General features: G+C 46.6%; 1 protein-coding gene across 1 annotated transcript in view; it reads left to right on the forward strand.

The window, feature by feature from the left end:
* The first annotated feature begins 1,123 nt into the window (after positions 1-1,123).
* Positions 1,124-24,603, forward strand: part of LOC119012733 (T-lymphoma invasion and metastasis-inducing protein 2) — a 34,072-nt gene continuing 10,592 nt past the window's right edge. Inside the window, exons 1-6 of the mRNA XM_037086818.1 lie at positions 1,124-1,276; positions 17,596-17,752; positions 19,170-20,312; positions 20,829-21,330; positions 21,562-21,737; positions 23,543-23,767. Of these exons, the coding sequence (XP_036942713.1) occupies positions 19,176-20,312; positions 20,829-21,330; positions 21,562-21,737; positions 23,543-23,767 (2,040 nt within the window). The 5' untranslated portion in view covers positions 1,124-1,276; positions 17,596-17,752; positions 19,170-19,175. The remainder of the gene's footprint in view (positions 1,277-17,595; positions 17,753-19,169; positions 20,313-20,828; positions 21,331-21,561; positions 21,738-23,542; positions 23,768-24,603) is intronic.

Below are 24,603 nucleotides of genomic sequence, written 5' to 3' on the forward strand. Positions count from 1 at the left end.
CACAATGAGACAGAATCTGTCAGAGACACAGTTTCATAATGTTTACAAAGCTTCACACTACTCAACAGCTCCTTAAATTAGCTGATTTGTTAATGGAGTCTGGTGAAATTGTGATTAATAGTTGGCTTCATGTTTAACATTTAATGCTGAATTTACAAGAAGGACACGACGACTTAGAATCTGTCAGAGACAGAGTTTCACAATGATATAAAGTTTGTTTTAACTCAAGAATTCTTAAAATCACCACATTTGTTAATGGAGTCTGGTGCTGTGTGTTACTGGTTCATTAGCAGCTGAAGTCTTATTGTGAGACTGTAAATTATTCTCCCTCTGTTACAGGTCTGTCTGTTTGAATATCACATTGGACAGATCACTGCAAAAACCTTACTGACATCAGACAGTTTTTCCTCTTTAATATCAGCATCGGCCACAGAAACAGAGCGACTCACCTGTGTGCTCTGTTCATAGAACATGTGTGTAGCAGCAGGTGTAGCCAGCAGGGGGCGGCAGAGAGCTGCTGCAGGGGATAATCTGAGCAGCAGTTACCATCATCCATCATGTGTTCCAGAAGGACGTCAGCAAACTTGACATAAAAAATGTACTTAAACTGAAAGTAAAGTAAAATACTGTGTTACTTCCAACCTCTCAGTGAGTTAATTTATCAAACCTTTTCAAAAACATCGGTCACACTTTGGCATTTTTTGAACTTGTAACTCAAACAGAACCTCAGGGAGTTTTTTAGTTAAAAAGATGAACTTGGATGTTTTAGACTCCATTTATTCTTCCATAAAGTTACAGACAGTTATTATCATATTTTTCTCAGTGTTTCTCAGTGATAATCTCATTTCAGTTGCTGATAGTTTAGATGTGTCCAGAACAAGTTGGAGAGTGAAAAGAAAGTTTAAGTTCTCAAAGCTTCTCCAGGATCACACTGTGATCCAAAGCACAACAGCTCAGAAACAGCAGAAGAAGAAACCTCAGTAGTGTGTGTGTGTGTGTGTGTGTGTGTGTGTGTGTGTGTGTGTGTGTGTGTGCGTGTGTGTACTGTATATATTCACCACTCGTTACTTCACCAAGGTGTGGTTTGGGGAAACAAACCCTCCTCTTCCTCCTGGTCCCGGTCCAGCTGGAGGGACCCGCCCTCCTGCTGTCAGGCTGGGAAACACGAGACTCGAACACACGGACTGAACAGAACACGTGAACCCAGCGGAGGGAAACACAGCAGAGACGTCTCTACAAGAAGAGGAGACGCTGTGAAGGCAGAAACAGTCTGCAGGTCAGATCTTCTTCTTCTCTCGGCTGTTTGTGCTCCTTCATGAATCTCTTTGTGACTCATCAGTGTTTTTGTTCCGTGTTGCATTCACTGTCCTGTAAAACTGTGTTTTCATTAGATCACTGTGCTGCCTTTAGTGTTCACATATGCAGCGTTCATCAGAGTGTTTATAGTCCTCATGTATCTTCTGTCTTCTGGGAGTTCACAGTGACTTTTCATGATTCGCCTCTTCTGTCTCGTCCTCGTCTGCGGTGCTGAACAGTATTTCTTTATGATCAACTTGTAGAAGCCGAGCGGAGCGTCTGCTGCGTGTACTGATCTCAGCAGAACCTGTAGTTTCTTTACATCGTCAGGACGTCTGCAGTGACGTTTCTGCAGAGCCTCGCTGGTTTGTTTCAGTTGGCAGACCGACGCTGATTACGTAACGCGAACACAGAGATGACATGTTCTCCTTCAGCCGCTGTTCTCTGAATGAAACCTGCTGCAGGACGACACGTTCCCTGTTTGGATTCATTTGTGGACACGTGAGGACACATTAGCACCGGATCAGTCCCTGGTTCTGTCCCTGGTTCTGTCCCTGGTTGTAATTCGACTTCGGGCAGCACCTTTTATTAACAGTTTATGAATGTCATGATGGAGCTGAACTGTCCGTCGGATTCTCGACTTCCTACTAATTTGTTTTGTCCTCAAGTTTCTGTGACCTCGAACATATCGTTTAAGAGATTAAAGTTCTCTATTTGGTGTCACATTTCCGTGTGAGGCAGCTGGATTTGCATAATCATGTGATCTTGCAATTGTTTATAACCAGACTACAAGCTCACTGGGCTCTGAGCACAGAGGTTGAACCAATCAGCATCAGGAACTACAGGCGGCTGCAGACGTGGTTCAGATCTGACGACTAGCAGAAGTCACAGTGACGTCTCCTCAAGAGCTTAGCGTAGCAGCTATAGCAACATTAGCACATGAAGTGGAAGAAATACTGACTGTGAGATCATCCCGACCTGCAGCATCATCCGACCATCCTGAGCAGCTGGACCGGCGCCAGAATAACCTTCGTGCTGATCCAGCTCGGTTTAAAGATGCTCCTGGCTAATGTCTGGTCACAGGACAAGGACGTGGACAAACAGGACTCAGAACTAGGCTAGGCTGGAAATACAACGTGAAGTCAGAGACTGTTGTGCCCACGGAGACTTTTCTCCACCACAACATCCTTGAGATAATGAGTAGGTTGATCATATTCAGTCCTGCTCACCAGAGGATGAACCCTTTACAGTTTAATGGCTCTATGATCTTTACTTTTAGCGCCTCCATCAGGACAAACATTTTTTCAGCTCGTAAGATTCTGAGATAATTCATCAGGACATCCGAAGGAATTTTACTGATTGAATTTCCCAGATGTGGATCAGTAAAGTCTCATCTGCCGCAAATTTAGCCTCATTATTTAATTTTTGTGTCAGATGAATTTTGTTAGCTGTGACTTCTACAGTGTTCCTCTGAAACTCAGCGGGAATCAGATCATGAAACAATCCAGCAGCTGCGTCTCTATTAGGGGGAAACCCTGTTGAATAACCTCCAGCAGGCCCCGTGGTGCCTTTGTTGTAGTGTGTGTGTGTGTGTGTGTGTGTGTGTGTGTGTGTGTGTGTGTGTGTGTGTGTGAGTAAAGAGCAGACTCATTAAAAGCTAAGTGGAGTCCTGCAGAGACCAAAAACCTCCAGGGAGGGAAGCCCCAACACACACACACACACACACACACACACACACACACACACACACACACACACACACACACGTGCACACACTTCATTGTTCGTGATGTCTCAGAGTGGCCTAAAGTATGTGGACATTTTCCCTTCATGCATTGTTTGTCTTGAGTATCATTTCATGTTTGTAGCATGAGGAGGGGCCTGAAACCATGATGCATCCAGTGGTTTCATGCTTAAACATGCTGAAACACTGTGTAGAGCAGTGGTGTCTGTCTTCTCAGCAGTCTCACCTGTTTTGGCTTAAAATACATTTTTTGGCCACAAACACCTCTGGACTTCGTCCTGAGCACTCCAGTGGTTTCACACTTACAATATTTGAAACACTGTCTTGAACAGTGGTCTCTGGCTTGGCAACCGTCATGCCAGACACCACTGTTCAAGACCACCGTCTCCTCCACCTAATGACATGTAAGTAAGCTTAGAAGTGTGGATGTGAAACATGTTGTAGAATTGTTGATTTCATAAGTCGCAGAATCGCAGAAATGTGAACTGCCAACATTTTATTCTGGCGTCCGGGTCGGACTGAAACAGCCCATCCTACCTGTTACTACGGTTACCTGCAGTGCAGCTTAACGTCTGATGGGACAGCAGAATATTCTGTGGACTCTGAGTTTCTGTCTGGCCTACTGACCACACTTCACCTCTCTGCTCCCTGCTGTGGTTCTGACCCGGGTCTTTGTGTTGTAACGTGAGCAGCTCAGGTGGAGAACGCCCCGGCAGGTCCAACACTGCTCGTCTGTGTTCTTGTTTGTATTGAGCTACCGTCGTTACTGTGAAAAACTGAACTCAGCTGAAGGTTTGGACACGATTTAACTGCAGAACAAACAGTGAGAGGAAACCTGAAGCCGAACTCTTTCCTTCATGTTCGTCACTTTTTCTTGGTGCTTCTTGGGCTACGACACTGCAAACTAAATGATGATAGAATGAACATTTCTGGTTGAACTGCTCCTTTAAACGATCACGACTGACACGCCACTGCTTTGTTTTCAGGAGCTGCAGACATGAAGTGAAGTTTAGATAATGTAACTTTAGAAATGAATGATTGATACAAAGTAAAGAATGAAGGAACTCAGTGTTTAAAGTGAGGTGGGATTTGTTTTCCCTGCGATCAATAAGCCGATCAGCTCGGTGACAGTTGGCAGAGCAGAGCCTCTCTCGTCTCTTTGTTCGACCCCGGGGAGAGTTGACGCTCTGCCGGCCGAGCGTCGGCTGCTGGCTCTCCAGATGTCTCCTCACAGATAAACAGCGTCTTGATGAATATTGAGAGCAGCTCGTTAGTCTCTGCTGTGAGATAATGAGAGTCTGAGCTGCTCCAGGGTCAGTTTACAGCCTCACGTCAGCTCGGTGGAGTCGTTGATGTGTGCTCATCAAAAACTGAACTGACGCCATCAGAGTGTGAGGGAACCACAGTGTGGATGTCGGAGTCGTCTTTGTCCTGTGGTGCAGAGGGCTCGACTGAAGTTAGCATGCTAACAAGCTAGCCCCAGTCCTCCTGTCTCCTCACTCCTCTCTGACAGCCTGAGCGTCAGAAATTAACAACTTAAACTCACATGTCAAAAAAAAAAAAAGAAATCACCACCGTCTGGATTCCAGTTTGTGTCTCTGACTGAACTCAGACCAGTTTCATCGGCTCGTTAACTCATCGTCAAACTCACTTCATGCAAACTGGACAAAAACGGAGTCAGAGTCACCAGAACCATGTTGGTTTGTCTCCAGTCAGTCACTCCGGTTCGGTCCAAATAAATCCTCAGTGTGAAAATGTTCCATCTCCACAGAGCCACGTAGCTCCACGGCTAGTTGAGCTACTTGCTAACAGCAGCTAGTGGCTCCAGCTGAAGGCAGTTAGCAGTCATGCTGCTTCCTGAAGTTCCTGAGTGCTGATGCTGTTAAAAATGACTCTGTCGACTGTTACTGTTGTGTTTGAATCTCCACTTTTTTAAATGTTGTTCTGGTTCTGTTTCCTTCACTGACGCCAAACTGAGAGAGAACTGAAAAGTAAACAGCATCTTATTAATCCGAACACAATGAAACACCTGACAGACCGTCAGCTGTGCAAACACACACACACACACACACACACACACACAGTGGAGGTGATCCAGCAGTTTGTTTTTCCTCTCATCATGGCGGGCTGGCAGCCCGGAGGCCCGGTGGTGTGCGGCCGTCAGCAGCAGCAGCAGAAGAAGAAGAAGAAGAATGGCGTCTGTGTTCAGCAGGAATGTGCGGTGGATTTTCTACCTAATTAACCTCCATGTTGTCGCGCGAGCTCACAGCTCTCCACGCGATGGAAACAGGCGATAGACCGGGCCGGCCCGATCCGTCTTTAAGCTGATCCGACAATGAAGACTCTTTGTTTGTGTTTGATAGGATCGGACTCAGCAGAGCGGAACTCAATTACAGCACAAAGTAAAACAGCTTCTGGCTAATTTAGCTAATTGGATCTAATTTTCAACACGATGGAATTCCATTCTGGGCCGAGCAGGAGGTCACATTTACACCACGGCACAGGTCTCAGATCAGAGATCAACAGACGGGTTGAAGAGGACGGACGTGATCAGATGTCTGATGTCTGATTGAGTATTTTAGAAAGTTAACGTTAACTTCAGGTTCCGTCCCGTCCGCTCATTGCAGATTATATAAACACTTCATTTAAATCTGCAGTACATGATATCTCCTTATTGAAATAACTATTAAATAGCTCTTTATCTCAACAGGTGTTTCAGTGGCATGTCGCTCCTCCTGACATCTTCTAGTGTCCCTGCCCACTTCATCCAATCAGGACGGAGAACTTAAAGAGGCGGTCCATCTGAGAACGTGGTCTTCTTGTTTAACAGCATTGACAGCAAACTCAAACCACCATAACAGCAGCTTTAACCAGGTGTGGCCTGAATTCTTCACCTGACTTCCTCCTTTGCTGCTGTAATAACTGCTACGACCACTAAAGGTCGCCAGCTAACAACAATTAGATTATGACTCGTAATAAGCTGCGTTCACAGTCGCTGGTTGTTTTTGATTGTTGCAGCTGTATTATTGTTGATACTGTAAAGTATCGCTGCAGGAAAGTTTGGCGGGAAAATGAAGATTTTGATCAGAACATTTTCAGTTTTGCATAAAAAAGTTCTTGTGTTTGTTTGAGTCAATGAGCAAATTCATGAAGACGTCTGGTTTATTCTCTCAGTGATGAACGAGGCGTCTAGTTTTGTTTCTTCTCCTTCTTTGAGGTATTTTCATAGTTGCGTCTTCTTCTTCTACTGTTTGTTACTGTGGTGTGTGACGTCGCCTGCACCACAAGATTCACTGGCTCCAGATCAGTTGATGGAAGTGACGTCAGCAGTCGTATCAGGATGTTTTGGCTTCATTTTTGTACAGCTGGAGGAAGTGGAGATGTGTCGGCCATCTTTGTGTGATGATGCCGAACTTGAGGCTTCAGTCAGATTTCATTTTTTATTTGTCATGTTTCAGGACCATCAGACTCTGAGTCCACAGTCGGACTTCAGACTGACGTGCAGGTGAATTAAAGCCTCTTTGAGCTCAACATCAACACAGGAAGTGGACGGAGCTGTCGAGGAGCATACCTTAACCCAAGTTTAACAAGGCCAACACTGTTCTTGGCAAAAACCCACCGCCTTCCTTTTTTTCCCACTTGTGGTTTGGACGGGGTTGTTGTGGACTCAGCTGAGCTGCAGGCAGAGCTCACTGCCACATTTAAAGACTCCACACACCTCAGATTTAAATCAGCTCAGGTGTAAATGAGGCTTAAAATGTCTTTAATGAACCAGGTTTGTAGCAGCAGAAACATTATGACAGCAGGCGCAGTTTTCTTTCTGTCATTCAGCAAATATTTTCTCCAAATAAGTCAAAGAAACGCCGGAATAATCAGAACCACACACACACAGACACACACACACACACACTCGTTCTTGTTCATTGAGGATGAAGGAAACTGTAAACGTTCAGCTCATCATGATGAGGTTTGTTTGGTGCCTGCAGCTGTAATTTCAGGAGTCGTCTGTCCACAGGACTGAAGGCTTTGGTTAGCATGTTGGAGGGTGAGGGGGGTGAGGGGGCATTCTGCAGACGGTGGTGGAAAAAGCTCAACATGACCATGAAATGTTGGGAGAACCTCAGCTGCCATGAAGCTGCGTCTGATTGGTGGAAATCCAGCTGGACTCTATGAGACTCTGCTGCTTCTGTAAAGCTTCACACAGCAGACGAACGTCTCAGGACGTTTCACATACAAAAAAATATCCGTCCATCTCAAACCAACTAAATCTGCCAACGTATTTCCAAACATCCTTTACGTTGGCAGAGATATTAATCAGCAGAGGGCAGCTCTGAGTGGAGAGATCCAACACAGTGACTGTGGAGGAGGTGGTGGAGGTGGAGGAGGTGGAGGAGATGGAGGTGGAGGAGGTGGTGGAGGTGGAGGTGGAGGTGGTGGAGTTGGAGGTGGAGGTGGAGGAGGTGGTGGAGGTGGAGGAGGTGGTGGAGGAGGAGGAGGAGGAGGTGGAGGAGGAGGTGGTGGAGGAGGAGGAGGTGGAGGTGGTGGAGGAGGAGGAGGAGGAGGAGGTGGAGGTGGAGGAGGTGGTGGAGGTGTTCTGTCAGGTCACTGTACGTCCTTTCTCAGACCATTCTCAGATGTCCAGGTCTTCGTTGTGATCGTTGGGATCCCTTATGATTTCCACTGGAGCTGCTTCCTTTCAGTCCTAACAGTATTTGAATGTGTCATCACGCTGTTTCTTGAGGAGAATCTTCTCTCCGATCTCCAACATGCTCACACTCATCACACACAACAGGATTTAAAGATCATGGTCAGGGATGTGTTGTCTTTTCCTGAGAGATTTGATATGAACACGGCGGCTCTGCTGTTTGGGAACAGTTCAGGAGGTTTACGACCCGACTCACATCAGCAGAACATCTGAGTCTGACTTGGGGACCAGCTGAGGTCCAGGACCAGAACTCTGCTGTGATTGGGAGACGAATCTTGGTTAAATCTGCCCGATACTCCTGTGAGTGGTGTGTGTGTGTTTGTTGACTGGTGTGTGTGTGTGTGTGTGTGTGTGTGGGTGTGTGTGTGTGTGTGTGTGTGTGTGTGTGTGTGTTACGTCACCCTGCTGCTGGTCCAAACCCACCAGGATCAGTGTTTCCCTCGACAGCTGCTTCCACTTACTCACATAATACTTTCTCTCTCTTTCCCACATCATGATAAAGCCCCTCGCTCGCCCTCCCTGTCTGCAGTCATACAAGTGAATTTGTGTCACGTTGTCGTTTTAACGTGTGTGTGAAAAACAGAAGATACGTTCAGTGTGGTCAGAACAGAACTTCAGAGTTGGGTCTGTCTTCCTTCCTTCAGATCAGCTCCTGCAGGGTGAAAACTTCCCGTCTGCAGCACATTTCTGTCTGATTATTCATAAAAACACACTGAAGTGCATTTGTTCAGATTGGAGAACAAGTCCAGCTTTCCTGTTTCCCACATGCCGGCACATCTTTCCATCCATCCGTCCCTCCAGCTTCGATTCCTCCCGGGGGGGAAAATCCCTCCTGATACGTTGAGGTTTTTGTTTCCATCACTTTTGTGCAGCGTGTTGTCATGGTGCTGGCGCTGCTCGGGCAGTTTTTCCACTGGGTTCTGGTAACGGTACACTGGAAGCTTCACCAAACAGCTCTGCAGTGGAAACAGTGAAAGATGCTGAGCTGCAGAAACACAGCTGCAGTTTGTGTTTATGTTCCTGTGAGAAGATATCAGGAGAATAACTCCCGCTGATCCTGTCACAGAGTCAGAGCTGCTAAAAACTGAGTTAACTTTTTGTCCAATCAGCTGATTAAAATGTTGTCGTGATAAAACTTTGTGTGTCTTTACGTTCAGTTCTCTGTTGTGTCTCTGTGCTCATGGTCCGGTTTGGTTCAGGCACAAAAATCACTTGGTGACGGTAAAGAACAGAAGGTAAATCGTCCTGATGTCTCCTCAAAGGTTTTCAGCGGTTTCATGCCTGAAAAAGTTGCTGAATTTTCCCCAGGTTCCCTTAAAAACATCCAGAGGTTTCATGCTTGTTCCGGTCTTGTTAGCACTAACAGAGAATGTCTTGTCAAACATATTCAGTGCTGTCATGCTAACAGATGTTGAAACACTGTCATGAGCAGTGGTCTCTGGTTTGTCCTGATATCGCCACAAACACAGCTGGAAAACATCCGGGTGGTCCAGATGTTTCACACTTTCAGTTCTGATGACTGAATTTAGAGTTTTGGGTGAATGGTTCCTTTAATACTGAGAAGCACTAACCCTCCTCAGATGAGAGCTGTGCTTTGGTTTCTGACACGTCTGATGTTTCTGTCATATTTCCAGCATCGATCACTTTGTTCCATCTCGTCCTCTCAGATTCTCTGTTGTGTAATCAGAAGAGAATTCTGGTTCTTAGCTGTGGTTTCTGCTGATCTCGCCCTCTTATGTAAGACAACAGGGCGGCTCACTTTAACATGGTCGGTATGCTTTTATGTGACAGCGGCCCTCAAAACCAAGTTCCACTTGTTAGAGTGAACCTAAAGGAAGGAGAGTCATCTGAAACCTGGAGGATTCACGAACGATCCAGCTGTGACTTCTGTTGGACTCTGTGTTTCCTGTTTGGGGGATTAAAAAAGCTCTGAGGTCGTCGTTTCTGCACAGTGACAGCAGGACAGGAAGTGTGTGACGGGATGTTTGACCGTTCAAATACAGCTCAGAGGAAGTGTGTGTGTGTGTGTGTGTGTGTGTGTGTGTGTGTGTGTGTGTGTGTGTGTGTGTGTGTGTGTGAGTGTGTGTGTGTGTTGACGTCATGTTGTTTACAACCAGGGTGGGAAATTCCTGCAGCAGCAGCCAGATGTTGCAGCAGTTTGTCTCCAGGACAGTTTGGCTGGAAGCCGACAGTCAGATCTCGACATTACAAACATCCTTTAACGAGTTCCTTCAGTCAAACATTTCATTTCCTGATGAACTTTTTTGAAAATGTCTGAACATCGAAGCTGTGAGCTGAGATGAACCGCGTCGGCCCCTCTTTGGTCTCCGCGGTGTCAGAGGTTGTTGTCTCAGCCTCAGTCCGGCTGCTCGGTCTGATCAGGATCATTTCCACGACGCTGCTCGAGCGCTCAGCCCACAAACAACAACTGCTGCTCAGTTTGTCTTTGAAATACTCTGTTCACCTCAGTGAGTTCACCAAACAAGCTTTCACATTCCTCTGCGGCCCGGCGGCTGCAGGTCCAAACCGATCAGCGAGTGTTAACCTGCTGCCAAACGAGTCAGCCTCTCTCTAGTGTTTTCATCTCTGACACGAACTTTAAACTTTAATCAGGTTTTCAGAGCAACAAGAGAAACATTGTTCACATAAAACAGCTACAGGACAAGAAGAGAAGGAACGAGTTGATTGAGTTACGCTTTAAACGAGTCACTTCTGATACTTGGAGGACGTCAGGTGACAGATTTAAAAGTCCTTTCTGTTTCTGCAGACACACCGTCTGCACTGAAACTAAAGGTCAGCAGGTTTTCATCCTACTTTTGTGGTTTTGGCGCTCCCTCCGATCAGATATGATGTTTGACGTAACAGTGAAACAATGTCAGGCCGAGCTCGGGGTGAACCGCACTCAGAGGCCTGTTGTCCAATCAGACGCAGCCACAAACTACAGACTGCTGATAAACAGACAACTGCCTGCAGAGCACAAACCTCAGAGAAAAGCAAGAAACTCAGAAAAAGAGCATTAACAGAAAAGCAGCAGAGAAACATTCAACACAGCAGCTTCTGTTTGTTTGTTAGAGAAAAGCTCAGAATCAGTTCGAGCTGGTTCAGCCTCAGTTTGCTCTGCGGTCTGACTGAACCGCCGAGTCCAGCTGGATTCTGTGTTGGATTCAAACGTATGACGAGTTGTTCTGCAGAGACGAGCCTGACAAACACTCAGCGTTACTCTGATTGTTGTTTCCATCACGTCTCGTCCGCTCGGCTCAGATCTCTGCTGCTCCTTTCATCCTCCAACATCATTACTCTCGGTTTGTCGTCTCCTTTCAGTCGGAGTTTTATCTCAGAAGAAAACAGCACATGTTGCTGTAATGGACACATTTAGCCTCAGTCGGCCATGAAGGACCGTCAGTGTTGTGTTGAGTGTTTTTCACTGGGAGGCTCCAGAAACTGATGGAAGGTCTTCAGTCACTGAGGCTCCAGACTGACTAACCAACATGTGTTGAGATCCAGATCAGACACAAAAACCTCCTGAACATGAAGGTGTAACAATTCTGAGACCAAACAGCAATACAAACGTCTGTGGTCCTGAGTCACAATCCTGTCCTCCTCCTGAACATCCCAACAGATATAACCACAAATACAACAACTAACAATCACCAACAGCAACCAACAGCCAACAAACCAACAACATTTTAGTTTTAACTCTGCTTCATTCTCATGTCAGAAACTGTTTTCTGTCACCAGCGCTGTACCTGGATTTAGTGTTATTACATCTTATTCTTATAGTTATTTTATAGTTCCCTCAGTTGTGTCTTTGACACGTTCAGCATCAGACTCTCCTGTTCTTCTTTGTTGGTGTCACAGTCAGCATGTAGCTCTTCTTGTGTTGTGATGGATGTTCTGGGGGCCACGGGGCCTCACTGCAGCAGCATCTGGAGGCTGAGTGAAAGGACCAACACCGGACACTCGTCACTGCTTTGTCCTCTTTCTGTCTCTGTCAGAGGACAAAGGAGGGGACACACTCTCTCACACACACACACACACAGTCGTCTGGTTGGGTTTCAGAGCTCAGTGAAGTTTGTCGCAGTGACAAATGTTGTTATGCTTCAGATCATTAAGATCGTTTAGTGTCCTGGTCCCCCTAACGTCGGGTCTCTGGGGGTTTCTGAGGGGCCCCAGGGAGTCCCATCAACATGGTCTGAAAACCTGGACTAGGTTTAAATACCTCCTGAGTCCTGGGAGCACGTCTTCAGAAAAGCTTGCATTCGTTAGTCAGAAAGTGGAAATTATGTGTCCATTTACAACAAAGCAACAAGTGACGATAAGTTGTTGTCTTTCTCGTCTTTGTCTAATCGGTGATTAGGTCTCCAAGCTCCAGCTGTGATGGTAATATTATTTCCTGCTTGTTGACCAAAGAAAACAGAAAGTTTCAAACTGTTTTTGCCATACGAGTAGATTTATGTTCAAGGTCTGATCATCCAGTTTACAGAAACATTGAATCTTTGCTGCTGTCATTGTCCCTCGTCTTCTGTCATCATCAAACAAATAAGATGTTAGATGTAAAAGAAGTGACAGGGGCACAAAGATCTGCCTGGTTCATTGTGAGGATCTTTAACATCAATATGACAAAATGCCATCACTTTAAGGATTTATAATCAATATCTGTACAGTGTATAAACTGACGGTGGGGTTGCTTGTATTGATGAATCTGCAGCTCATCGTGAGTTTCAGCTCATTGTTTGTCTGTTCTGGTTCACTCGGCGTTCTCATGGAGTCTTTTTCTGAGAAACAAATCCTCTGATCACCACAGACACAGTTGGAGACTATCTGGTGAACATAGCGGAGCATTTAGCAGATATTTCCCTCAGGAGGTGGTGGAGACCAAAAACAGAGCTAAAAGAGAGAGAATACTAGAGCTGGGCTATACTCCTGTACCGGACACAGATAAAATACTGACTCCATCTTCTAAGGATGTTGGTGTAAAACGTCTGATGAATGGAATTTGAATATAGTTTTTTATAACAAGCAACATAAAATGACCGACATAATGTGACCGACATATGAGAACAGAGGTGTAAAAACACAAACGGTTCAAAGAGGACGGACCAACTGAGGACTAACTGTGATTTATTGACAGCGAGCTGCAGATAACCTCCTGCTGCTTAAACCAAACTACATTTGAGCTGCCATCAAACCTGATTAGACTCTGCAGCAGCGCCTCCGTCCGTCAGCCTCCACCACACCCACAAACACTTCATTCAATTAACCGTCAATTAGAGCCGAGATTCGATCCATCACAGCAGCTGAACGGCCTGCTGGGAGACCTGAGGAGGAGGATGGGGGCGCAGGGATGATGTGCAGCGACATCAGACAAAAGTGTGTTGTCTGTGTGTCAGCCTATAATAATCTGCTTCTTCAGCTGAGACAGCAGAATTAAATGTCGCCATTTTATATTTCTGCAAACCACAGACATCATAACACGTTCACACTGCATGTGTATGAACTGACTTCCATGTTGAGGTGACTGCATGGCTGAAGCGCTGGGACAGTTTGCAGTCATTAACTGAGATGGCTGCTGAACCAAAGACCACTGTTCAGTACAGTGTGTCAACATTTGTCACCGTGAAACCACTGGATCTTTTTAATGAGCTGTCGGGACGTTTTCCAGCCATGTTTGTGGAGACAGAACAAAAAGGGTTAAGACCAAACACAATGTTTTCTGACCCAGTAAGTAAGGTAAGTAAGGTAGTTGGAGCATCACAGTTTGAAGCCTGCAGCTGCAGACTGAGCTGTTGTGTTCAATACGTGAGAACGTGTTGAACATTCAGCAGCTTTACTCCAGCACAGCAGCTTTACTCCAGCACAGCAGCTTTACTCCAGCACAGCAGAACAAAGTGGACACAGCGACCCAGTAAAGATAACGACTGCCTGCCCCGGTGGCTCTTTGAGCTGTCAGGACCTCTGCTGTTGGTCATCCTGGACCGGCCTCAGTGATCCCAGTGTTTCTGCCTGCAGCTTCTTCTGGATGTTTGAGGCTCTCCAGAGGAGGAAGCAGCTGCAGTGGCCACACCAAACCCAACACTCGGCCCCACCTGAGTCCGGGGGACCCACCCGTCTGCCCGCCATGCCAGGACAAGGACCCCAGTCAGCCGGGACAGGAAACAGACCCCAGCCGCCCCCCCAGCCCAGGCACACTTCCTCTGATGGGGGGAAAGTGGCTGCTGGCTCCAGCCCCCACCACCACCAGAACCACCCTGCTCCTTATCGAAGCTGTTCCCATGGGGAGGTGGAGCGCTCAGTTTGCTCCAAAAACACAACACAGCGCCTCCCCTCCCCCGCTGCCACTGCACAATTAATCCCAAAGAGAAAGTTCAACCAGGGAAAATGATTCAGTCTGAAACCAGAAGAGAGAGTCTGTATGATCCACATCCACATGTTGTTTCTGGATCTGTCCAATTTCTTCTGTTCATCCAGAACATTTTGCTGCTGCATTTACTGTTAGTGATTCACTGAATTATTTCTGACTGGAGACGTCACCTCAGACTCAACGTGACCCTCAGTTAAAGATTAAACCTGTTGATCAGGAAGAAAAGAAAAAGATAAATTAGTGAATATTAAAAATAGCTGTTGCTGCTCTGAAACTTTAATCAGGTCAAACACTTATATGTTTGTTCGAGTCGCCTCTAAACTGAACAATAAACACTTTATTATAACAAAGTGAACAGAAGACGAGAACTACACATTGAGACAGCTGCTCGCTTCCTGTTCCTCTCTTGAATTGTTCCTGTGATGAACTGATGCTTCGTTCTGTGTTCAGAGTTTACTGTCGCTCCACTAACAGTTTACTGCTGCTGCACCATCTTTGGTTTTTGGGAGGTTAATGTTACCAGAACTGCTTGAATCGGATTAATTGATTCATCATGTGGCTGAACACACCTTCATCAGTGCGTGTGTGAGTGTGTGTGTGTGTGTGTGTGTGTGTGTGTGTGTGTGTGCTGACCCCAGGGTGTGTCAGTGGTCCAGCTCCATGGTAACTGTCAGGGCGGTGTTACAGAATTTAAATCACACCACAATTAACAGCATTTTTGTGTCAGTGCGTCGTCTGGACCCGTCAGTGTGGAGTTTGGAAGTGGAGCAACGTTCTGGCACATCACAACGGCAAAAACACATCCTGCTGCTGGACTGTGTCTCAGACTCAGATACATCCTCTCACACCAGACTCCATAAGCAAATGTGGTGATTTTAAGAGTTGTTGAGTTATAACAAACTTTATAAACTCTGTAAAACTCTGTCTGTGAGTAATTCTTCATTATTTGGACCTTCTTGTAAATTCAGCAAGTGTATGTGTGTGTGTGTGTGTGTGTGTGAGTTGTGTATCTGCTGCTGCAGGAGGTGTTTCAGTTTCCTGCTTTTCACCGCCGGTCTGGACTTCCTGTTTCCTGCGTCCTCGCAGCCTCGACACAAAAGCTTCATTACACCGAGAGAAGAAACAAACACGACTCCATTTGTGGGATCTTTGCTGGATTAAAACGTCCTGCAGCTCGTTTTATGTTCAAAACTTTGATTCTTTGATATTTTCCCTTAATTAAATTACTGTTTGCATTTTGATTATTTCAAACATGTTTAGCATTGTTGTTGTTAATTAGTTCTTTGGAGATTTTGACCAAGTCAAACTCATGTTAGTCTGCTGTTTGTGCTGCAGCCGTTTCCATCTTAGTTGTGTGCTGTTACCATGGTTACAGGTGTCATGTGACTGAACCCATCTAGCATTAGCATTAGCATTAGTATTCTTTCACTGAAGCGACTCGCTGTCTGAGGAGAAGCTGAAATGTTGGAAAATGTTATGGTTTTTTTTAGTGATCGTCGAGGGGAAGATTTAAAATCTCAGCGCTGACTCAACGTGACATGTGAAGCTAACGTTAGCGGCGCGGCAGCTCAGTTTGTTATAAATGTGATCGCGCTGCTGAACTGTTTGTGTCGCTGATTATAGATGAATTCATTCCAACATTCATCAGATTTTAGTGACACAGATTGTTAAATGTACATATGATATTGTTGATATAAAACCGGCTGCTGGAGGAAACTGGCTGACCTGTCGGTTGCAGCTCGTTTCAATTCTTTACTTTTTATTTAGTTTAAGTCTTTTTAGTCGTTTTAACTGCAGAAATCACACACAACCAGTTTTAGCTTCACACTTTTCACTGATGAAATAAAAAATTGAAATGGCTGTTACTCAGTGAACAGGTGCCATTCCTCCATACAAACCTCGATCTGCACTTTAATCAGATTCTTTTCATTTCAAATCTAATGAATTCCTTCAATATGTCGGCCTCACGCCAGCCGGGGGAGGAGGGTGAGGGGTGAGGAGGGTCTTTGTCCCTGAAGAATGGGAGGGGTCGCCCGTGGCGGGGCGTCCTGCGAGCCGGCAGATGGCCGATGGGATGAACAAACAAAAGTGGAGGGCAGACTTTGTCCATTCAGAGAGGCTGAGGGGGGAGGGGGCGGAGTCAGGGGGAGGAGCCAGGGACGGTTTCCACGACATTCAACTTTCTGATGCAGACATCTGTTATCAAAACCTGAGAGTAAAGCCACAGATTTCAGTCATAGCCATCAGATTTTCTTCCCTCTGATAATTATTTAACAGATTCTGATATTATGCATCCGAACCGAGCGTCAGGGCTGACAGGAGGACGCTGCTCCAACAGGTTTTATCATCACGGCTCCTCGTTGTAGTTCTGTTCCGACAGTCAACAGAAACTGTGACGTTCTGCAGTAGTTTTGTTGTGAAGTTGGTGGAAAATAGAAAATAAGTGAACGTCTGAAGCTTCCTGAGCTGTGAACTGTGGTTCTGATCCAGTCTCTCTTCTTTCTAAGCTTCCCCTCCGATACTGCAGTCCCTGGTTGAATGACAGAGGTCAGAGGTCACGATGCATTCAAGGTCAGCAGAGCATTTTGCTGCCGTCGGCGCTCCTCTCTCCTCCTGCTTCCTCAGCTCTGCCCTTAGAGACAGGATGGGCCTCGCCCTCCTGCAGCTCGCTGTACGAACACACTGAACCTTAAGTCGCCCGTGACCTCCGACCTCTCGCTGGCTCGCTCAGGAAATGAGCCTCAGAGCTTCTTCATCGTTCTGCCAGAGACGTCTGACGGCGTGTTGATGTTTGTTGTGGTTTAGATTTTATGTAATGAAGCCGGCAGGAAGACGGACAGCAGGTCACGAAGGTCTGGCTCAACTCCAAGAAAACTGCAAATGTCTTTGAGTCAGGAACAATTATGAAAATGAACAAATCTTCAGTTATTAACAGTTTGACACCGAGGACACATTTCTTTTGATGCCATTGTGAGTCTGAGGACACCAGGCTTCTCAGACTCCTGACTCTTTGGACTCAACATGCGGGTGTTGCTGCTTTTATCTTCTGAGAACTTCTTGCTTTTCTTCTTTTTACATCATTATGAATAATTAAAACATTGTGTGGGATTATTGGACTGTTGATTAAAGTGCGACGCTGTAAAGACAGTTGCTGTCAGCATTGTATTTCTGTCTGCGTAAACTGCTTGATTTGGAACATCTTGTTATATAATACAGATAAACCCGTAGTCTGTCTCTGTATGAAGCTGAACACCTGGAGTCTGCTGTCTGATGAGCTCAGCTCTCACTGATAGAAAACAAAAAGGAAACAGAAAATGAGGAGAAAATCGCTTCACATTCCAGAAAACCCAAAATAAACAGAGGACAGAGTGAGTCTGGTCTAAGAGACGTCATGGAAGAGGAGGAGGAGGAGGAGGAGGTTTAAACAGAAGTAAAGTCTGTGTGCTGAGGCTCATGAAGCTCCTCCCTCCCTCTGTTCTCCCCCAACAGATGAGCTGGCGTGAAGAAAGGGGGCGAGCGACATAGACAAACACAGAGAGAGAGAGAGAGAGAGAGAGCAGCTGGAGGCGACAGAGCGAGCTTCAGTAGTAAAGAGAGCGAGCGAGCGAGGAGGCAGCAGGACGGAGCTGCTGAGTCCAACTAACAGGTAAACTCTTTTATTCACTTTATTCAAAGTAATTCTGTGTATTTAACTTGTTACTGCAGCTTCTGTCTTCACCTCTGACCTGATGTGAGATCATGTTGCTGTTGATTCTGTGATGTGATGAAGGAGAGAACACAGGAAGGACCTCAGAGGAGGTGTGATGGCAGCAGCTGTAGCTTCTAACACCTGAACACCATGTAGAACTCACAGTATAAGTACTGCAGTGAAGCACAGAAACAGGTTCTGTTGTATCTGATCAGTTTTAAAACTCGTGTGAACTTCTTGTTCTGTCGCCTGCTGTGACTTCTCAGCGTGATGCTCAGGTGTGTCAGCACTCTGTGACATCACGGCTGCAGGTAGAATCAGGCAGGATCCAGGTTTTAAACTTCATCTGGTTGTTTCTCACTTCTTGTCTCAGAATGAATGCAGGGAACAAACTGTTGTGTGCAGAGGAATGAAAAGTGTATCATCAGTCACTCAGTGAACGAACAGAATATTTAAATATCTAAAGCACCAGAACAAACACGACTGGCTGATAATATGTGTGTATGTTGTTGTTGTTGTTGTTTGTGTCGTTCCTTCTTGAGTTACATGTAGCTTCTACATCGATTGTTGCTAACGGGGATCCAAATCAATTAATCTTGACCTCAGGAAACATCGCATGACAATATCACCTCGACTGAACTCAAAGTTGTTTCCAAATATTTCAACCAAACCACATGGCCTTCATCACCTGAGCTCAGTGAAGAGTTAGATATTTATTTGTCCACATTTTTAAGAGAAAACTAGACTTTAGCCTCTACCAGCATAATGCACCACAGTCCCACACATAACAGTATCAGTCCGAGCAAAGTTATTAAAACTAAACTAAAAACTAAATCTAGGTGTGAAAAAAACCCCTTATGAATATTATTACACATTTTGATTAGATTCATATATTCGTATACATTTAAAGGTGCAATATGTAAGAACTTCAGTTTAAAAAAAATATCAAATGAATCAACAGAATGTTGATTCATTTGATCCATGAAAGAAGGAACAGTTTTAACATTATGGCATCTATGTACTGCATTGCAGAGATAACTACTGATGTTAGCATGCTGATGCTAATCTGTTAGCCCCAGACAATACAGGTTCAAAGCTCCTCTGCTAGCACATCCCAGCTGTTTGAGCTAACAGCAGCTGCAGTCAGAGAGAGATGCAGGTGATTTGACTGTGAGTTCAACAGGTGACTGATTATCTTCTTATTCTTATTGTCTATTCCCCCGAGTGGGTAAATGGGGCTCTGTCATAACTGAGGCTAATTATTTTATTATCATTATTATTTTAAATGTCTGAGTTCACAGTAACGGGCAGAACAGCAGCTTCAGCAGCTTCTCTGTAATTTACGTCCCATGTTGATGATGTCATCCTCCTCCAGGTAACCATGGGAAACACAGACAGTCACAGCAGCTTCGCCTCTCCTGCCAAGTCCTCCTGCACAGTCAGGTTCTCCTCCAGGAGGGAGGAGGTGCCGTCAGCTCGCAGCTGGTGGAGGAGCAGTCAGGGAGGCAGCCGGAGTCGGGGGAGGAGCTACCAGAACCAGCACGCCGCCGGTCCGCCGTACACCTCCTGGCATTACGAACCCAGAGGAGGATCCAAACTGGGAGCCGGGTCTCCTCAGAGATACTCGAGGGGGGAGCGGGTGCAGGGCGGCTGCAGGAGTTACTTGGAGAACGGCGGGGGGAGTAATCGTGAGAGCGGCGGCAGCCCGAAGGTGCTGCTCAGCAAAGATGGAAGCATGAGGGTGGAGTTCACCAACTCCAGGGTCGTTGCCATGGAGCCTCAGGGGCTGGCCAGCCTCCCCGCCACCACCTCCACGTCTCCACCAGTCGCTGAGCCCTCCCTCCGCACCAGCAAGGGCAGCTCGCTCAGCTCCGACGGCTCCTGGTACGACTCGCCGTGGGGGACCGGTGGCGAGCTTGCTGACAATGTGTTCGTCAGTGGCGGGTACACCACCTACTCCTCCACCCGCACAGAGGAGACCGCCACCACCAGCAGTGGGTACAACACCTTCTTCTCAGCCCAGGTGGACATTTCACCAGGATTTAATTCCAGCCTCCTCTTCCCCGCGGCGGAGACCAACGAGTTCACCTCCACCACAGGCTACAACACCTGCTCCTCCGGCCGGACGGAGGACAGCGGCATCGGGGACTCTGTGATCCTGCAGCCAGATCTGATAGACTTCAGTCTGGTTTCACCCTCCTCCATCTCACTGGACAATGTTTACTCCAACCACAACACACTGCCGGCCTTCCCCACCACACTGGACGCCTCCCTGCAGCAGGCAACCGCCTTCTCCTGTGCAGCGCTGCTCAATGATGTCATCCAGGAAGAGGAGGGGTCAGGAGGAGGCGTGGAGCAGCTTTACTCCTCCCTCACGCTGCCCTGTCGAAGGGCCGAGCCCGCCAACACTTCCTCCACCTACGCCACCGGGAACAACCGCAAAGACTTCCTGAAAAGCCGAATCAGACGACTCAGCGACTGGACAGGAAGTCTGAGCAGGAAGAAGAGAAGGATCCAGGTGAGGAACAACGACACGTCAGGATTGAAAATACAAACTGACTTATAAGGAAGTCAAAGAACAGGAAACAAATATAAGAGCTTCAACATTTGAAAATTTAGCATCTTTTGTCCTGACGTCTAGTCAAAAAAAAATCCAGGTTTTGTTGTCAGTAACCGGCTGGACCGCTCTTGAGCTCTCTATAAAGTCTTCAGTGGTTTCACGCTAACAACTGTTGAAACACGAGCAGTGGTGTCTGGCTGCATGTTTTAACTTTAGCTATCAAGGTTTGTTGTTGCTAACACGACTTAATCTCTATAAAGTATCCAGTGGTTTCACGCCAACAAATGTTAAAATTGTGGCTAACGTAAATTTGTTGAAGGTTTACAAAATGTTAACTACCAACATTTTATTCTGGATAAGTGTTCTGTCCCTCTAGTGGCCACAGGATGAATTTCTTCATTCCTTCTCTTGTTGTTAATGAGTTGATTAATAGAAGAGCTTAAAAACCAAACCTGCCGTCTGATTCCTCCTCAGGAGCCATACGGCAGCAACACCAGCGACGTCTTCATCAACGGACTGGACTCTGGTCTGACCGGCTGCAGCACACTGTGGTCCTCCAACCCTCTCCACACTCTGAACCAGAACCACAACCAGAACCAGTTCCCATCATTCCATTGTGGCCCCTCCAGGAGCCTGAACCTGAACCAGAGCAGCGACGCCCAGCGGCAGAACGTCTACAACAACTTCATGCAGGAGCTGGAGACGGGCTGCAGCAGCGCAGCCGACCGGACCGAGCCGTCAGAGGGGGACGGCGAGGAAGAGGAGGAAGAGGAGGAGGAAGAGGGGGAGGAGGAGATGGATGGGGAGGTGGAGCTGGGTGGAGGCGAGCAGCTGGATGTCCTGTTTGAGAAGGAGCAGGGCGTGGTGCGACGGGCCGGATGGCTCTCCTTTAAAGCGCTCATCACCGTCAACAAGGACCGGAAGCTGGAGCTGGTCGCCCGCCGCAAGTGGAGACACTTCTGGGTCACACTGAAAGGTACGGCGCCGACAAACCCGAGAAATATAAGATGAAAGAAATGTTTCTGTGTGAGAGTCTCTTGAAGGATCAGTCCCCATCTCCTCCACAGTCCACAGAACAGTTCTGGAGCTTCACATTAAAACAGAGTTGCAGCACTGTGAAGCAGCTGGAGACTTGATTTAAAAGATCAGTTTGTGTTCTCTGGGTTTCTGCAGTGTCGAGCTAACACCTGCTGGTTCTGTCTCTCAGGCTGCACTCTGCTGTTCTACGAGACTTACGGGAAAAACACGAGCGCCGATCAGGAGCTTTCTCCTCGTTACGCTCTGCTGGCCGACGACAGCATCGTCCAGGCCGTCCCCGAACATCCCAAGAAGGAGCACGTGTTCTGTCTGAGCAACTCACACGGAGACGTCTACCTGCTCCAGGTGAGACCAGCAACACACATTCACACATTTTGACTTGTGATGTTGCAAATGTGAGCGTGGATCAAAGATTACTGGTGGATTTTCTGAGCGGCTCTTTCTGACGTCACTGAGTGAAGCTGCAGCGGTTTTCTGGTTCTCTCATTCTTTCTATATTTGAGTCCTCTCAGTTTTCTCATGATTGTCTGCCGGCTGTGTTTCTGTTCCCATCATGCTCTGTGATTCCAGCACAGTGTGAATGAATGGGCCGCAGTGTTGTGGACAGCTGTGGTTTCTCTCCAGCACAGAACCATCAGCGTCGCCACAAACATGCACAGGGACCAAAGCACAGTTTAGGTTTTCTCCGCCTCTGTTTCACTCTGCGATGACTCTGTGTTTCTGCCGGCTCGACAACACAGACACTGTCAGCTGATGGCTGCAAGCCAAGAAAAATATGGATGGTAGTTTTAGTCCCACAATGGAGAGCTGAAAGTCCTTCACACCAGGTTACTGTTCTTTAGACTGCAAGACAAAAGCCCGATCACAGACTCCATGTTTCTACACAAAGACAGAAAGAAGTTCACATAGAACATTTGCTGAATTTACAAGAAGGTCCAAATAATGCAGAATGAGTCAGAGACAGAGTTTCACACAGTTTATAAAGTTTGTTTTAACTCAACAACTCTTAAAATCACCACATTTGCTAATGGAGTCTGGTGATGTTGTGGTCTGAACAGCCTCAAAGTGTCAGAATCGTGTTCATCTGGTGATCGTGTTCAAACCAGATGATTTTGTTGACCTCCAACATTAAAAGCAGCAACAACAGGACCTGAGAGACGCCCCGACACAGAACTGGTGTAAAAATAGAAGCCACACGTTTCCTGTCCCGACCTCTGGGAACATTTATCTCCTTCACAATTTTTACGAGCTCAGAAAGCTTCTTTATTCCCCGAGTGACTCTCACTGCTGTCAGCCGTGGAGTGTGTTTACAGACACACAAATCACACGGCAGTCCATCTACAGCCCGTCTCCATGGACCCCAGAGGAGGAGGAGGAGGAGGAGGAGGAGGAGGAGGAGGAGGAGGAGGAGCGGTGCAGAGGTGTCGCAGAGCCTTTTGTCAGGAGCTGAAAGGAGCTGAAGATGGAGGGTGGAGGAGGGTGAAAGCCTCTAATGGGAGTCACGACACCCGGCTAATTACTGCAACAAATGCTTCTCTTTACGACAACGAGCTGCTTAATCCTCCCAAACACAAACGCCTGTTGGTGTCATGAAGTGACTGCTGCTCTTTATTTCACCAGTTTTATGTCCAGAAGACTTTTAGTGTTGAATCCTCGGAGACTACAGGACACTGACGTCTACAACCTGCTGCCTCCAGCTGTTTACGACCTCGTGAAGGAAACGTTCCTCAGCCCAGACTTTATTGTTTCTCATCATTAAGTTCTCATTAAACATTTACAGCTGCAAGAGAGCAAAGTTTAAATCAGTGTATTTAACCTGTGTTGCTGAAAACGAAGAAGAAGACACAAAAACAGGCCACATGGATTAAACTCTCACCAGACTCCCTTAACAAATGTGTCAGTTTAGTGAGTTGCTGAGTTGGAGACACTTTATAAACTCTGTGAAACTCTGTCTCTGACTCATTCTGCATTATTTGGACCTTCTTGTTCATTCAGCAGCTGTTCTACATGAACTTCTTTCTGCCTTTGAGTAGAAACATGCAAATAAAGAATGTGTAACAATAAGAAAGCATGAAGCTCGGCATCTTCTTCAGCTGCTGCAGCTCTGAACAGACGTGAATTAACTTCCTGTCACCTTTCGTCCCGTCCAGGCCACCAACCAGACCGACCTGGAGAACTGGGTGACGGCGATCCACTCGGCGAGCGCCTCGCTGCTGGCCAAGCGTCAGGGGAAGGAGGACACGCTGCGTCTCCTGCGCTGCCAGAGCCGCTCGCTGCTGCACAAGATCGACATGGACGGAAAGATGAAGAAGATGGCCGAGCTGCAGCTGTCCGTCATCAAGGAGCACAAGAACAGGAAGGCGGTGGAGAGCCAGGTCAGTGTGGAGGAGGGTTACTGGGACCAGTGATGGAGGCAGCAGCAGTGCTGGGTGTGATGGAGAGGTCGCAGGTCACGTACTGACTGATCAGCCATTTTGGTCAGCAAAACTAAAACTATGTTCACATTCAGCTCATTATATATGAGACTGAACACTGAACGTTCTCTGTCAGCTTCAGGAATTTGAATATTTTCCTCTTTTCTCTGTTTAACTGCACAGAAAACTGAATCTCTCTCAGTTTTGGATGTTCGATGGTCATTTTCACAGTGTTCTTATGTTTTTCAGATTAAATGATTCATTGATTCATTAAAAGATAACCGACAAATGAGCTGAGGATGAAACAGAAGTATACCCTAATATTACATAAACATCTGGGCTGTGTGGAGGACAAACAACATTTCCAAGAACATTTCTATCCACAAAGACAAGCAGTTAGCTGAGCTGTTAGCTGAGCTGTTAGCTGAACTGTTAGCTGAGCTGTTAGCTGAGCTGTTAGCTGAGCTGTTAGCAGAGCTGTTAGCTCTGTTAGCCTGTTAGCTTTGTTAGCAGCTCTGAGAGGAAACGCTCTGTGAGGCTTCACATTACAAACAGCCTCCAGCTAAAACTCACGTGGAGTCGAGTTTAATATCTGTTCCAGATGTTCGGGGTTTTTTACCGGCAGCCTGAAACAACAAACGGTTTCCCGCTAACGATAGAGCCAGACGAGGCTGTTGAGGGTGACATCATCAACCAAATGTTGAGGTGGTGACAGCAGAATAAAAAAACCCACCAGAACCAGGGTGAGAAAAACTACACGCTCAGTCAGCAGAGTTCTGTCACCTCCACAGTCACAT

Source organism: Acanthopagrus latus, chromosome 22 (assembly GCF_904848185.1).
Source record: "Acanthopagrus latus isolate v.2019 chromosome 22, fAcaLat1.1, whole genome shotgun sequence".
Lineage (NCBI taxonomy): Eukaryota > Metazoa > Chordata > Actinopteri > Spariformes > Sparidae > Acanthopagrus > Acanthopagrus latus.